We start from the raw sequence: 16,018 nt of genomic DNA on the forward strand, positions 1-16,018 counted from the left end.
TTATGAACATTATGGGTCAACAAAGGCTGAATTTGTTAGAGCATACTGCCATCTGCTGGAACAAAAAGTATTATTTTGGACAACAGAAAATGAGGAAGTGATGAAGACAGACACCAGCAAGGTCCAAAACATTTTATTTTCAAAGTCTTCACACAGTTTTGAAACAATACATCAACCAAAACAATTCATTAACCTTTCTGAAACCGTTCAATTTTGTTAAAGAATGTGTATACAAACATCACACCAAAACCATTACACAATACCCTCCTACTCTCCGACACTGAAACAGCTTGTTCCCAAATCATAAAACATTAAATATGTAAAAATGACCACAAATGAAAAATGTGCACAAGAAACCTGAAGATCTTGAAAGGATGCAAATAATGAACGCAGTTAGTTTTTCTAATCATTCCCACCACACAGGTAGAGGAGGGCCTTCTGGTAATCTCCGTCAGTGTCCTCCTAAAAACAAAAACAAAAACAATGAAAAAATGTATTATGTTGTGAGTGTGTGTGCGGGTGTGTGTCTGGGAAACTCGCCTGTATGGTGCTGTAGAGTGATTCTCCATACTTCTTCTTGTAGATCGCTCTGATGTCCAACATATCCCGTTCGCTTCTGGACACCATGATCCTTATGAGAGACTCATCATCAGTGCCGGCACGCTGTAAATAAACGGACCAGTAACGTGTGAAATCAGCTGTTTCATCATCATTCAGATCAACACATTCATTTAACAAACAGGCCACGACTTGTTTTTCTTTTTCCACTTGAAGTGTCAGTGTTTGATAATCCAACTGAGCACTAAATGATCCAATTCATGATTGCCAGAGGAGAAAAAAAAAACAGATGAAATGCTCATGGAAATAAGCCTCCATACCCGCATAGAGTCTCGAACCGATTCAGCAAAATAAGCAGGGACACTTTTTGAGCACTTAACTAAAGGAGGAAGAGAGAGAGAGATTTACATTTCAGTTAAAGGGACAGATCACCCTCCAATGCCATTATTTACTAACCCTCATGTTGTTTTTGTTTTGTTTTATGAGACTATGATTGTTGAAAATAGGACTGATCTTAAAGTAAATGACATGGTGAATGTTACTTTTCTTTGCATTTTCTTGGATTTTGTGAAAGCCGAATCTATTTTACCACACAGAACTTTGCATGAAGTATTCTTTTGTTTTATCGTAGAGTGACAGTTCAGTCTGTCCAAATAACAAATTACGACTGGGATTTTCGTACCCGTGGCCATTAGCAGTGCTTCCAGGTTCCCAGTGCACTCATCTTTTATGCTCTCTTCGATGTCACAGCCGGCAATCTTTTTGTAGGCTTCAAACACTGAAACAGGGACACCAAAGCCATTAGGGTGGCTCTTCAAGGCGGTTCTGAACGCATCAAAAGGCTTTGAGCACACAAGCGTGTACCTTTTCTCAGGTGTTCGTTGCTCCTGTTGCCGAGTATGTTGATGAACTTGTCCTCGTCCGTGCCGAATTTCCCCTCTCCGGCAGCATACAGCTCCTGAAACACGATCAATGAACAAACACTTCTAAGGTTCGCAACTTAAACCTGAGGATCCAGTTACGTCTTTTCCATGTTTACATCAACATACATACGCAACTCTAATGATTAATCGAATACAGCTAAGTGCAATTTATAATAATGGATTCAAATGCCGTACAGTTTAAATTGTGAACCCCAAAAGGAGATATTAAGCATTATTCACCATCCACTTCACATGGGAAATAGGATAAGGAAAATTACACTATTTCTTTAAAAGAAGACAAAAGAAAGTATTTAGTTTTAACATTAATGTGTTAACTGTTGATATACATTTTTCTTTATTCAACAGTGTTACAATTTTGGTTTGGTGTTAGGCGCTTTATTTTAAGGGCAAACTGTCGCTTTAAGAAATAATTCATAATATTATATCAAAGCGTTCACTTTACCTTTGCATCTTTTTCCACTCTGCTCTCATCTATTCCCTCCTCCCTGTTTCCCTGAGTATAGGACCAGAAACATAACCAAGGTCAGAGTGCGTCACAGAAACATCAGCCCTCCTCCATCACCCTAAATATGCTGAGACGGGGCGTGGTATTTTCCCTAATCTGGTAAACTCCAATATTGAATTACCCACACTTTACCCCTGAGAACCATTTAATCTTCTCAACAACATTAACTCAAGAGCTCTTTTAATTACTTAAGGATGACTTCACTGCTGCTCATGTTATCATTCCAAGAGGAAGCTGCTCTGTTTCATCTCTCTGCTGTTTTTAGTATCCTCTCCCATCTCTTGGCCTAATCAACACATTGACTGAAACTGTATATCACAGTCTGAGAAATGTTATATACTGGTAATACAGTAATGACAGATATATCGTGACAATAGTTATTTTTTCCTGGAAATAGTTAATATATGTGTCAATTTCTTACACAGCATGTACATTTTTGATGATCCAACGAATTAAATATTTTACCAATTAAAAGCATTATAAGTATTTGTTTAGCTCATTTGATTATTTATTTTAAAAGTGCTGCACAAAATCAAAGATTATAACTATTCATTCATACTTCGTTCTACTTTTCTATGTACTTTATTGCGCTCTCTTTCTCTCTATCTCTCTGTCACACACACACACACACACATATACATTTTCTGATTATACATTTTTATTTTCACTCTCCTTTATTTTTTAACTGATAGCTGTTTTTTTACCTGTGCAAGGATCACCAGCATCCTCTGATAATGTCCTGATGTATCACCCATGATGTCTTTTTCCAGCTTGCTTCCATATTCTAGGTCAAGACACATGAGATGGGATCTGGTGACAGTTCACACTTATCTCAACAATTGCTGCTTAATAGTCTCATTGGATTAGTGTAATGGGAAGGGATCAGTTGTAACAGTAATGCCTTGTAGAGACATGCTCCATAATGGCCTGTTTGTTTGCAATTCAAACAGTAAAGCATCTTTAAAAAACGGAAATCTTACAAAAAATGGACCCTTGCCATTTTAAATGTATTATTTGGACAATTTAAACTAGAAAAAAAAACATGATCAAGCTTAAACTTTACAATAGTGGGACATTTTCACGTCAGCCATACCCTGTGCCTAATGATGAACGTTACCTTTCTTATAAACTTTGTCGATATCTTTTATCTCATCACACGTCCTGGATGCCAGGATCTCAATTAAAACCTCATCCTCTGTACCCACTCCCTATAAGAAAATAAACAATTAAAAAGATATCCAATCTGAGACGAGATAGGCTCAAGTTTATCACAATGGAAAAGCATTTTCACTATTTTTGTTGTTATTGTTCTTTCTTTTTCTAGGTTTTAATGATATCCCATTGACGATGGAAATTTTTTCTTTTACCTTGATGGCTTTATGGAGTTCATGTGCATCATATAATATGGTCGGATACATGATGGCCACAATAAGATCCTCTAACTTCCCACCAAGCTCTGACCGTAGGTCTTTCACTAGATCCTGAAAACATGAGCCAAGAGACTATATATTGCCGATTGAACTGAAGATGTGAAATCTAACATTCTTTTAACATTTTAACATTGTTTCAGACATTCTAAATTATATCAACATCAATAAGAAAATGAATAAAAACAATAATCTTGATTCTATTACTGCTATTGATGCACAGCGGTGCTTCTAAGTAATTGAAAGAAACAACATTCGTGTTTGAATGATGTCTTTTGACTTTATTTGTTATAATTTCCTGAAAGTGAAAAGACATTTTAACATAATTAGACAGGTCAGACACTGGATAATAATATAATCTGCTCACCTTGCCAAAAGCTTTTTATAGGCTGCTTTTATTTCCTGTCTCTGAGCATTACTGCGAGCTGCCAGTAACATAAGGATGGTATCTTCATCAGTGCCTGAAAATAAAGCATTATAGAAGAGAGTGAAAGTAAGATATTAGCTGAAGATGTTTTTCTTTAGTCCACGAACGTGTAGTTACCACTATGTTCTGACTAATTATGATTGTTAACGATGGAAAGAAAAACCGCCTAGCAAAAGAAGCAAACTCTATTAAAGATATGATTCGTAAAACTTACCGATCCCTTTCATGGCCTTGCGCAAAACTTCAGCATCATGCTTCGCGTTGAAGTTCACAAAGGGTTTCACACTTCCTCTGGTTGCCTGCAGAAAATACAAAACCAAAATGAATCTATAGCATAGCAAAAAATATCATAATATAACATAAAGCAGACTTAGGAGTGGTTTTATTCTTAAATACGTGACTTGTCAGATATCCTTTGAAGATTCACCAGTAAGATCAAAATGATTTGCAGCCCTTACTGGTTGCCAGATATGATCTCAAATCAGAAAAGACAGCAGCTATGTAAAGGTTTGCAGGGAGAAATATATTTTTTAATATTGAACCAAACGCACAAAACCAGGTTTTGGTATTTGCAGACTGAATCGAAAAATGTCAAACAAAAATAATTAACATGCATAATCATTCAAGGCACAAAAAAGCATGTGGAGCAGGTGAATTCTGAACGGATTAGCCAGCGCAGGTGTTTGAGAATATGAGCAACATCAACCTCATTTATTAAACTCATGCATGCAATCGCTCATGTCTTTCATCATTACCATGTGTAAATACTGAATTTAGCAGACAGATATGAACCGATAACAATTGAAACTGTTTTGCAATAATTGTGCTCTCGGTCTCTTATTGACCTTTCGATGGCTAGAAGTACCCATTTCCACAATTCTTGTTTACATTGCGATTGTATCTTTCCGGTAACCCTTTAAAACCTCTGTAAACACTATATAGACAGAGAGTATCTGTAACCCATACACAACTGATTAAAGATAGACAAAGATTGTGGCTCAGGTTAATGATAGTGCTGCGGTGAAGAATGAGATAAGGTATACGGTTTGGGTTTAGGGTTCAAGTTCAGGTTGAAAGTCAGGGATCGGTTAACCCCCGAGACCTTCGATCAGATTTGATACCAAAAGCAGTAGCGTTAATCTTTAGCTGCTCTTATAATGAAATGTTATGACAACACACATAAGTCTTAGAATCACGACGCCTTGAAAAGCAGCTTGTGTCGAGCATTAAACTTTTAAGAAACAACACACGATATGCCAGCCCAAGCACGGCTAATCCTTGTAGATGTACTACATTATACGGGTGTTTGCTTGGTTCTGGCAGGTGTGGGATGATAAAGATACAGTGACCTATTCGGTGGGTTTCCTCAGTCTGATCTGATACAGGTCTCATCTGCTGTAATCCAATCATCCATCACCTTCACCACCATGATGACTTAACCGTCGCCATGCCAACACAGATCTAATAACTTAACTCTTGAATTTTAATTTATGGCAATTAATTTTTGTCAAATCTGCTCCCGTTGTTTGTTTATTTATGTTTATTTGTCTATCATACTAATAACACTTGTATTTGTAGTTAAACAGATTTTTTAAAAGCAGTGTTTTAAGCTTAAACCAGCAAGACAAAGACCCAGATTAGCCTAATAAAACTCATCATGAACTACATTATTAAAAAATAACAAAAATAATGCAAAATGATACATACGCAGCTCGGCTCTTACCATTTGTACAGGTACAGGCAGCACTACGAGCAGTTCTGGAAAGAAAAAGAAAAAAGTACATAAAGTTATCAGAGCGGTTCTGCAGTAATTAAAACTCATTACGTTATGATGTCAAATTGCTCGTCCTAGTACCCACAATAGCTAAATACCTTTAAGACTGTACACGAGTTATTCCTGTCATTTACTCATTTGAGATACGCTGTTACAGGACAGCGAATATACCTACCTGTTGCTGTATACAGTCACCTGTGTCGCGAGAGGTCAGTCTTCTGGCGCGTGCCAACAGTCAGCGAAGTTGTTGTAGCTGAATTAAGGACACGCCCTCAAAACCAGCTGTCAATCATATTGACTGGCGTGGAGAACAGAGGAACGATAGAGACTGTAGTTGTTGGTAGCTGTAGGCTTTATATTCGGTGTCCTTGTCTTGGTTGGTTTATATTTCTCGTCGTATAGTAGACAAAAGGGTTCAATTATTGTTATTCAAAATAATTAAATAGTTGTAGAAACGACGTAGGATGCGAAAGTGAGATGCGTAAATCCGTTTGAAACTCTTTTACAGCAGATCTCCAAACGTCCACAAGTGGCCAGTATAGGGCATATTTTACCTATGTTTTATATATATATATATATACACACACACACATATATATATATATATATATATATATATATATATATATATATATATATATATATATATATATATATAAGCTGCAGTTTTTATTTATTTATTTTTATTTAAATATAGCATTTCAACAGAATATGGCATCACCGAAACAATTTATGTGTCATTTGCTCATTTTCATTTTCATTCATTTTCATTGACTCCTTTGTATTGGACAATTTTATCAAAATGGTTATGTAATAAAATAAGTAGCAATTAAAAACAATTATTAACTAATTATTTATACTTTGACAAAATTACATCTTGTGTACTTTGGTGCAACTATAAAAATTGACTAAAGATATTCCAAAATGTTTTCTTTAGATGGCATTGGGAGGATGTTTGCTCGGCTTTGAACATAATCAATATTTTGAATATTATTCATTTTAGAAGCATCAGGCTTTGACAGAAGTAATAACCAGAACACGGAGAACCCCTCTCCGAATACTTATTGATGGGCAATATAGTAGATATATTACTTTGGCCTTCCTTAAAGAATTATGCTTTTGTCAAAGCCTTTTATTGATATGCTTATTTTATTTCTGTGATTTATACACCACTTCAACACAGCAAAATAAACCTTGTTTTTCTGTTTTAAGGTGATGCATAAATAAAGCGTGCTCATTGCTTGCCAGGCAAGAGAGAGACAAGATTAAAAGATTAAAAATTATCAATCAATTACTAATGCGTCAGCAGCTGAAGTGCACTAATATTCACTCATACTACATGTAAGTAGAAGAACCCTGCTGTGTGTTTGACTAAATATGCAGTGTGGTGTGAATTTAATGTTCTCACTTGCCTCATGAACATAAACACACAGTGTGTGTGTGTGTGAATGGCTTAATAAAAGCAGCAGAGCTGGCTTCATTGACATTCATGGCTGAAGATGTTTTGCTAACCCGGTGATTGATATAATGCTGATTGAACCATGCATACACACACACACACACGAAGTATATCATTTGTTTAAGGTTTATTTGGTTTATTTAACTTTATTCGCTTTAGCGTGCCAAAGAAAGGAATAATATAAAAGGCACATTTTTTTTGTTATAAGCGTTACAACACACTAAACAGTATTGAGCGTGACAGGTCTCCATTGTTTGTTAGCAACTCAGGGTTGCGTTTTGAAACATCATTTTTCAATTTAGACATTTTTCCAATATGCAACAAAATTGATTCCACTTTTTTATTCATAAATAACCGTCTTCTTTCTGAGAACAAACAGTAGAAAAAAAATCTATTCCTGCCCCCAAACTAGTTAGGAGACATATTGACTGACTTTTTAATTAATCTGTGTGTGTGTGTGTGTGTGTGTGTGTGTGTGTGTGTGTGTGTGTGTGTGTGTGTGTAATATTGTGTGAGTGAATAGTATTGGCTTTAAAAACTGACATATGTTGAATTTATGTTATTGAAAATCTGTCTAGTCAGTAATCTATTTTTTACAAAGAACTGATGTCAGAATAACATTTTTATCAATAAAAGAAAACGTGTACAGAATTGTGTCTGCTGAAATATATAAAGCATCTGCAATACTATAAAGGAATAATAGTCAGCAAATACATCTCACATTTTCGTAGTAAAGCTTTAAAAATTTCCTCAGTACAGTTTTTCATTCTTTCATCCTTTTCAGGCACAGTTTTCGCTCTCACTTTGTTCATTGTCCAGCAGCTTCAGAAATCAGAGCTGTCCTCCAAAAGTCTGTTTTTTTCACCTTTATCCATGATGCTTCTCTCTCAGATCCCACGATGTCTGCGGGAGCCCAGATGCGGCTGAAGGGTGCTATTGCCTACAGAGTTTCTGAGTTGTTTTAGCAGCATCCACAGAAGAAGTCCCATCAGAACCAGCATTAGTGTGAAGAGCCCCAAATAGACGCTTAAGTTCCAGCCCCATCCCGCTGTAAGAGGCAAGGAGGTGGACGCCACCAGGAACCTCCTCGGGGAGGGCATCGGTTGCAATAAAATTGCATAAAACTAGTGCAGCTCTTTATGGATCCCTGAAATCAAGCGGTGTGATAGTTCATTCACGTGTAAGAATTATCTGTGTGCTCTTCATGTCCTTCCGTCATTAAATCTTTTTAATCCAAAGGGAAGCATGCTGTGTCTCTTTGGTGTTGTGCAAAATGAGAATGATGCTTGAAGTCCTCTCTGCAGCTGCGCCTCCTCCTTCTGTTGTTGAGTCACATCCACACCCCTTCATCTGTGTGCGCGTGTGACCAAAATGTTGTCTCTAATTAAAATCTACGATGTCAATAAAAATGCTTAATGTTCTAACAATGAAAATCAATGTTTTTATGTTACATATAAAAACATAAACAAAAGCCAACCTTTGGTCTGTTTCCCTGTTTTCAATGGGCACCAGCCTAGCCTGACCAGTGTTGTTTACCAACTATACCTAAAACTAGGAAAAAATATAATGTTTAATAAATACAATCAATGTATTATAAACAAAATTAATGTCTTTTCAGCAAACGTCTTCCTGTAAAAGTAATTGTTGACATATAGGCGTGTATCCAAAAATAAAAAATGAGAACAAAATACCTGAGGAATAGCTTGGAATAGCTTAATTAATGAAATAACTATTACCTATTACTAGTAGTCCTACATAACCTAAACCAAATAACTCATGTTTTAATAACTTAATGAAATGTAAATATTCAATTATTTCAAAATTGTTTATACTATTAGAGCACTGGGAAATATAACTAAAAGCATGATATATATATATATATATATATATATATATATATATATATATATATATATATATATATATATATATATATATATATATATATATATATATATATATATATATATATATATATATATATATATATATATATATATATATATATATATATATATATATATATATATATATATATATATATATATATATATATATATATATATATATATATATATACCTATAATACTCACTTATGGTTTCAGATAGAAATAGATAGATATAAACTCATAGAGATAGATAGATAGATAGATAGATAGATAGATAGATAGATAGATAGATAGATAGATAGATAGATAGATAGATAGATAGATAGATTTAACTACAGTATTTTTGGGCAAACGTTTGCTGTTACTATGGTAACCAGAGATGGTTTGCGTGACTGACAAACATGGCGCTGCTGAGGAAACGTGTTAGCTGCAAACAAAAACACGTTTGCTGCTGCTGTACTTAGCCGGAATATTATTTTGTCCGCGAAGGGAAGCACATCGTTTGAATAAACGTCTATGAACAGGCGCTATAGTTTTTAATCTACGTGTTAACATGACGTGAATCACCCTGTAAAGCGGACCAACCGACGCAGCTAATGTTAGCCACTTCATCTGCGGCAGAATCAGCCACTAACTAATCCGCAGGATAATCCATTCGGTTGTGACGACTAGCCAGGACCACTGTATTATATGTTCATCAGAAAAGCTCGAAATATATATTTGTTTTCAGAGTACTATCTTGGGAAATCAGTAACAGCTAAGTCGTACGTTACTGGAGCATCTTAAAATATCAGCGCTACGTAGAAAACGGCTAACTTAACCTGTGACAATTTTAAAGGACCTGCGTTGTGATTAGTCTAAGAAACGAGATGGAATTGAATTTAAACCACGTTGATTATCTACAGGTAAGTTCTCGGAGGCTCTGTTTGTATTTGTACATCGGCTGTGATTTACAGCGGCAAGTTGGCACTTGGGTGTTTAAAATGCAAACTGGCCGAGACATTTAGGAAACTTAAATATTATTCATTATCAAAAAGGAAATTCGCTAATGGCCATGTCATCTTTGTTTTCTCAGGTTGGAGTGACGTCTCAAAAAACCATGAAACTTCTTCCAACTGTGGGGCGAAAAGCAACTCAAAAGGTATACCTTCATCCCTTTTAAAAGAATATTCCGTGTTTAGCATCATTAAAGCTCGTCAAAATCATCTGTCCACAAACATAATTATTGCCGCACATCATATATCAAAAATAATATTACTCATTCCTCAGTGCTGACAGTCCTGCTAAAAAACTACAACGGTGATGAGGTTTCTGTTGTAGACTGTTACATGGGTTTACTCGTTAAAACAAGGGAGCTGGAAATTAGATCCTACTCGTGAAAGAGCATGCGACATGTCCTGTTTATTTGAGCATGCGCTTGACATTTCTCCCCCACTCAATCAAACAGGGAACAAGCATTTGTCTATAAACTGCCTAATTGCTTGACAAATGAAGTTGTTGTTGTTGTTGTCCTTCTAGTGTGTCACTTTCTCATTTCAGGTGGCTGTTGCAGATCATGATGGTGTTGTGACTTGTTTTGGAATGAAAAAAGGGGAGGCTGTGGTATGTATAAGAAGTGTTTCCTGTTTTTAGTAAACACTGGCATTCAAAAATTTGAGTCAATAAGAAATGAATACTTTAATTCAGGCAAGGATGAATCAAATTGATCAAAAGTGACATTAACATTTTTGATATTATAAAATATGTTTCAAATAATAAATGCTGTTGTTCTGAACGTTCTATTAATGAAACAATCCTGAGAAAAAACGTATCTCATTATCCTCAAAAATATTAAACATTAAAATGTTTTCAACATCGATATTTAATAGAATTTAACAGAAATATTTCTTGAGTACCAACAAAACAAAATCATATTTTTTTTTCCTCATTTGGAGAATAAATGTATGTCTTTTTTTCCAGCCTGTGTTCAAATCGCTTCCAGGTCAAAAGATCTCCAGACTTGAGCTTGGAGGGGCTTTGGGAACCCCACAGGAAAAGATCTTTGTGAGCTCTGGCTCTGAAGTGAGGGCATATACAAAAAAGGGCAAACAGTTTCTTACATTTGAAGCCAACCTAACAGAGAGCATAAATGCCATGTGAGATCTGCTTCTTGTTTTTCAGACTCTCTTGACTTGATTTCTATACTAATTTCTATACTAAATTTGATAATGCATGTATTACATTGTAATTTTTACTTCTGTTTGTGCTTTATTTTCCTACAGGCATGTTTCTGGGGCAGATCTGTTTGTGTGTGCCAGTTACATTTATAACCATTACTGTGACTGCAAGGATCAGGACTACTACCTTTCAGGAGACAAGATCAATGACGTCCTGTGTTTACCCGTGGAGACTGTGGGCCGCATTGTGCCCATCCTGGCCTGCCAGGACAGAGTACTTCGAGTATTGCAGGTAGTCTGACTTGGCATGTTGGTCTCTCTTTATCTGTCCTTTGTTATCAAATTATACTTTAGCAGCCACTGGGACTCTATTACTTGGTGGCCATGTTCATGCTCAACTCCACAGTTATCCTACACTTTGTGCTCCATTAGGGCTCTGACCTTCAGTATGATGTAGAAGTTCCCGGACCTCCAACTGTTCTGGAACTTCTCAACAGAGATGGTGGTATGTGCTAAAAAAGTCATTTTAGTGTGAATGCATGTATTGGTTCAGTCAGAGAAACTGATAATGCATGAAATCTTGTTTCTCAGGAAAGGGTGGTGAGGAAGTTCTTTATGGAACAGCTGATGGGAAACTAGGTCTTGTGCAGATTACCAAATCTGGACCCATTACTAGTTGGGAACTGGATAATGAGAAGAAAAAAGGAGGTGCAAATTAGATAACAAGAGGCTTGTTATTACATATGAAAAAAATTGAAGCCATGCTAATTTGTATTGGTATTTTTTAAGGTGTGCTTTGTATTGATACCTTTGACATTGTTGGTGATGGTGTGAAGGATATCCTGGTGGGAAGAGATGATGGGACTGTGGAGGTCTACGGGTTGGACAGTTCAAATGAGCCAACGCTGCGTTTTGAGAATGTGAGTGTTACATATAATGTTGATAAGTTATAGATGGAACACCCTCATTTAGTCATTTAGTCAAAATCATGACTTAAAATAAATTCTTCTGCACTACACTTGAGATAATTTTCTTTCAATGTGTACAAGGTTTTGTCTGAGAGTGTGACATCGATCCAGGGTGGCTGTGTTGGAAAGGAAATGTATGATGAAGTTCTTACAACAACTTACACAGGTTAGCTGTTTGTTGCTGTTAGCTTAGTCTGTTTTCTAAGAACAGTGTGTTCTTCTATGTTGGTCATGTCAGTATATATTTTATTATTCACCTGTGCTGACTGAGAAGTCTTGTGCCTGGTTTCCAGGATGGGTGTCAGGTCTTACTACAGAACCTCAACAGATGGTTGCAGGCCCAGGGGATGAGATCAAGATGAGCCGGGAGACGCAGGGGAAGGTGGCCTCACTCAGGTACTATCAGGCTTTTATCTAGATGTATCTGAAAAAACAAAGATCTCTTTACTAAACTAGTTTAGATTTTGAAACACCTTCTGACATGCCTAGTTTTGTCATGCATGTGTTTTTACAGGGCAGAGTTAGAGCAGTTGCAGGCGAAAGTGTTACAGGGGAGAGAAAAATACCAGCAGAGCTCTCAATCCAGCACAGCTGTGTCCGCTGTGCCAGTCTTTAGCATCAATGACAAATTCACATTGTGCCAGGATGATGCCAGCTACAGCCTCACACTAGAGGTGCAGACTGCCATTGATAACTTGCTGCTACAGGTGAGAGAAATACACCAATTCATTTTGCTTTTATTCATATGAACTACCATTTAAAACATTTGGTTTGGTAAGATTTTTATGGTGTTTTTGGAAGGAGTCTGTTTTGCTCACTAAGCCTGCATTTGTTTAATTAAAGTTACAGTAAATGCAGTAATATTGAGAGAAATTACTACAATATTCTAACAACTGTTTTATTGTTTTCATATTTTAAAATGTAATTTTCTTTCTGTGGTGGCAAAACTGATTTTTCAGCAGCCATTACTCCAGTCTTCATTGTCCCATGATCCTTCAGAGATCATGCTAATATGCAGATTTGATTTAAACACATTTAGCTGTTTTATGGAAACCGTGATATTTTTTAAGGCTTCTTTGATTTTTTTCAGAATGGTAACAATGTGAAAACAGTTTTTACTTGCTTTCGATTAGTGATAATAAGTGATCATTATTTAAAAAAATATATATATATTTGATCGTTAGCATATGTCACAATTTACTAAAACGTGTGCTTGATTAGTTTACTAGAAGAAATAGTTAATTGCATGGTAAAAGCATTTTTATGGGTCTTTTTATATATTACTTTTTTATATGTCTGGAATGTTGTACTGACCAATCAGCATTCAGAACTGAAACTATCCATTTTAATTTATCCATCGTTTTGTAATCAATGTTCTTCTGATCTTCACAAGTTTTGCATCAAATTTTTGGGTTGTGATTTCAACTTCCCTACATTTCTGACAGAGTGACGTTCCCATTGACCTGTTGGATGTCGATAAGAACTCAGCAGTGGTCAGCTTCAGTGAATGTGATTCAGAGGTAATGCACCTGTGTGCCACATTACTGACCTTACTTAATGATCACATCACATTTGTTTCCAAAACTGTTTTTTTTTTTTTGTTCATTAAACCCTCACAGTCAAATGGGAACTTCCTCCTCGCCACCTACAGGTGCCAAGCAAATACCACCAGACTGGAACTGAAGGTGTCTACTTCTTTGTGTCTGCATTATTTTCAGTGTAATAACATACATTTGCATGTTCTTTAAATTCCAAGATAGGCAATACTTGATAACTTGATTTCTATCTAAGGTGAGGTCTATAGAGGGTCAGTATGGCACCCTTCAGGCTTACGTGACGCCAAGGCTTCAGCCCAAAACCTGCCAAGTTCGACAGTACCAGATCAAACCTCTTTCCCTCCACCAAAGGACACACGCAATCGATCAGGAGCGGTGAGCTTAGAGACACGCAATGCTTGTGAATTCTTATCAAGCATTTATTCTGCCAGCTAAGCATTCTCTCTTCGTGACTAGGCCCATGAACACATTGAGACTGACAGGGCAGTTCAGTTTTGCAGAGATCCATTCTTGGGTTGTGTTCTGTCTGCCTGAGGTGCCAGAGAAAACCCCGGCAGGAGACAGCATCACATTCAACTTTCAGAACACTTTTTTGGGCACACAGCTAGAAGCCACCTATTGGTGAGACTCAAAATATATTACTACTAGATGATTGCGTTACAAGCATCGTAAACAGTCTTTATCATTTTAATGTTTTTCAGTAAAGGTGAGGCAAACTTCAAATCGGACAACATTTCTACCATATCCATACTGAAGGATGTTTTGTCCAAAGAGGCCACAAAGCGAAAAATCAATCTGAATATATCCTATGGTAAATTCACAGACTTATGTTTTAACTGATGTATGTGGTCTAATAAATGAGATTCTCTCTTTGGTTAATTTAATCACAAGTAGTGTAAGTCAGTGTAGATGCATTTGGGTTGCATAATGATACTAGCTGACCACTTGTGATTGATTCACCTGAGATGGATGTTATTACCAGATTACATTACACATGATTTCAGTTCTTCATGCATCAAGTATGATTAATATGTGTTTGCTGTATTGGTTTCAGAGGTGAATGAGGATTCTGTGAGCCATACTCTTCAGATGATTCATCCCAAGCTAGAGTATCAGTTAATTTTGGCCAAAAAAGTTCAGCTTATTGATGCTTTAAAGGTAAATTATACAAAAGACTTTGCAAAAAAACAAGTCTGAAAAACTGTAAAAAAAAAACAAACAAAACAAAAACAAGCCTGAGTGTGTGTTTGTGTGTGTTTGTGTATTGCATGCAGGAGCTACAGGTGCATGAAGGGAATGCAGATTTTCTGATTCCAGAGTATCGCAGTATACTTGATGAATCTGCCCAGCTCTTAGAAGAATATAAGAAACAACCAGCTCACTTAGAACGATTGTATGGTAAGTGAACTCAGGTGGCTTTTTACAATATATTTGTAATATTTTGTAAAGTTTTTCACATAGCAGATGTCTGTACAATTAATGTTTTTACAATCAACCCTTGAGAAAGATTTCTGAGTAAACAAACCATTTTGTTTTCTTACAGGTATGATCACTGATCTGTTCATTGACAAGTTCAAATTTAAAGGTCAAAATGTCAAAACAAAAGTTTCACAACTACTTGCAATTTTGAACAACTATGAACTTGATTCATTGATGGAATTTTTCAGTGAAGCTTAATAGAATGCAAAATTAAAGCACTTTTTAGAAATATATTTTGTGAATTTTGTTTTTTGCTATGAACATTAGGTATTCTGTAGGAGCTGGTTGTACCACTACAGATTCAAATTAAAATGTTCAGTGTAATAAACATAAAAAACATGTATGACTGCAGTTGTTTCATTCATTGTCTAGTTGCATTTCTACAGAAATAAACATTTTCATGAAAAGCTGTGTCTGTTTTGTTAGTCCTTCAGTCAGGACATAAACTTTAATCAAACATATTTTGAGAGTTTTTTGAAATACATTTTTATTTATTTAAAACAATTAAAATGGTGTGGTGTGATTTTTATGTCAGTGCAGTAGTATGAGCAATTATTTGCTATTATAGTGATTACTTGCTAAAACAATAAAAAATTATGCACATAAACAACATTCTGTTGTTTAATTCTAGTATTTTTTTCTTTTAAGTACAGCCAGGGCAGAACGGTTCCTCAAATATAAGATTTAACCCTTTATATTTATATATTTGTAATTATTGACTTTTGTTTATAATGTATAAATGTGCTAACACGAGCTTAAATTTTACTTTGTGCTCAAAGTTTCAAAATTCATTTGAGCCAATGAAAGACATTCTCAACGGCTCGGTTAATAAAAGCAAAATCGCGTTCGTACTTCACAGGCTTCCGTATAATCAAT

At 35.8% G+C, this 16,018-nt stretch overlaps 2 protein-coding genes across 2 annotated transcripts; one reads left to right on the plus strand and one right to left on the minus strand.

The window, feature by feature from the left end:
* Nucleotides 1-127: 127 nt before the first annotated feature.
* Nucleotides 128-8,194, minus strand: anxa5a (annexin A5a). The gene is given in 14 exon segments (XM_043256923.1): nt 128-462; nt 541-663; nt 879-937; nt 1,241-1,336; nt 1,423-1,516; nt 1,945-1,995; nt 2,712-2,791; nt 3,125-3,215; nt 3,375-3,488; nt 3,802-3,812; nt 3,815-3,895; nt 4,076-4,160; nt 5,585-5,619; nt 7,993-8,194. Coding segments are annotated over 14 exon segments (1,182 nt in total). The 3' UTR covers nt 128-402.
* Nucleotides 8,195-9,371: 1,177 nt separating this feature from the next.
* Nucleotides 9,372-15,485, plus strand: bbs7 (Bardet-Biedl syndrome 7). Its single transcript, XM_043256652.1, has 19 exons — nt 9,372-9,888; nt 10,059-10,124; nt 10,523-10,585; nt 10,943-11,118; nt 11,245-11,431; nt 11,572-11,644; nt 11,731-11,847; nt 11,929-12,059; nt 12,189-12,273; nt 12,401-12,503; nt 12,622-12,814; nt 13,553-13,627; nt 13,727-13,792; nt 13,899-14,038; nt 14,120-14,284; nt 14,365-14,474; nt 14,718-14,821; nt 14,938-15,061; nt 15,207-15,485. The coding sequence occupies exons 1-19, from the start codon at nt 9,853-9,855 to the stop codon at nt 15,338-15,340; spliced, it is 2,148 nt and encodes a 715-aa protein (XP_043112587.1). The 5' UTR covers nt 9,372-9,852; the 3' UTR covers nt 15,341-15,485.
* The last annotated feature ends 533 nt before the right edge of the window (nt 15,486-16,018 follow it).

The sequence above is a fragment of the Puntigrus tetrazona genome, chromosome 14 (genome assembly GCF_018831695.1).
Source record: "Puntigrus tetrazona isolate hp1 chromosome 14, ASM1883169v1, whole genome shotgun sequence".
Classification (NCBI taxonomy): domain Eukaryota; kingdom Metazoa; phylum Chordata; class Actinopteri; order Cypriniformes; family Cyprinidae; genus Puntigrus; species Puntigrus tetrazona.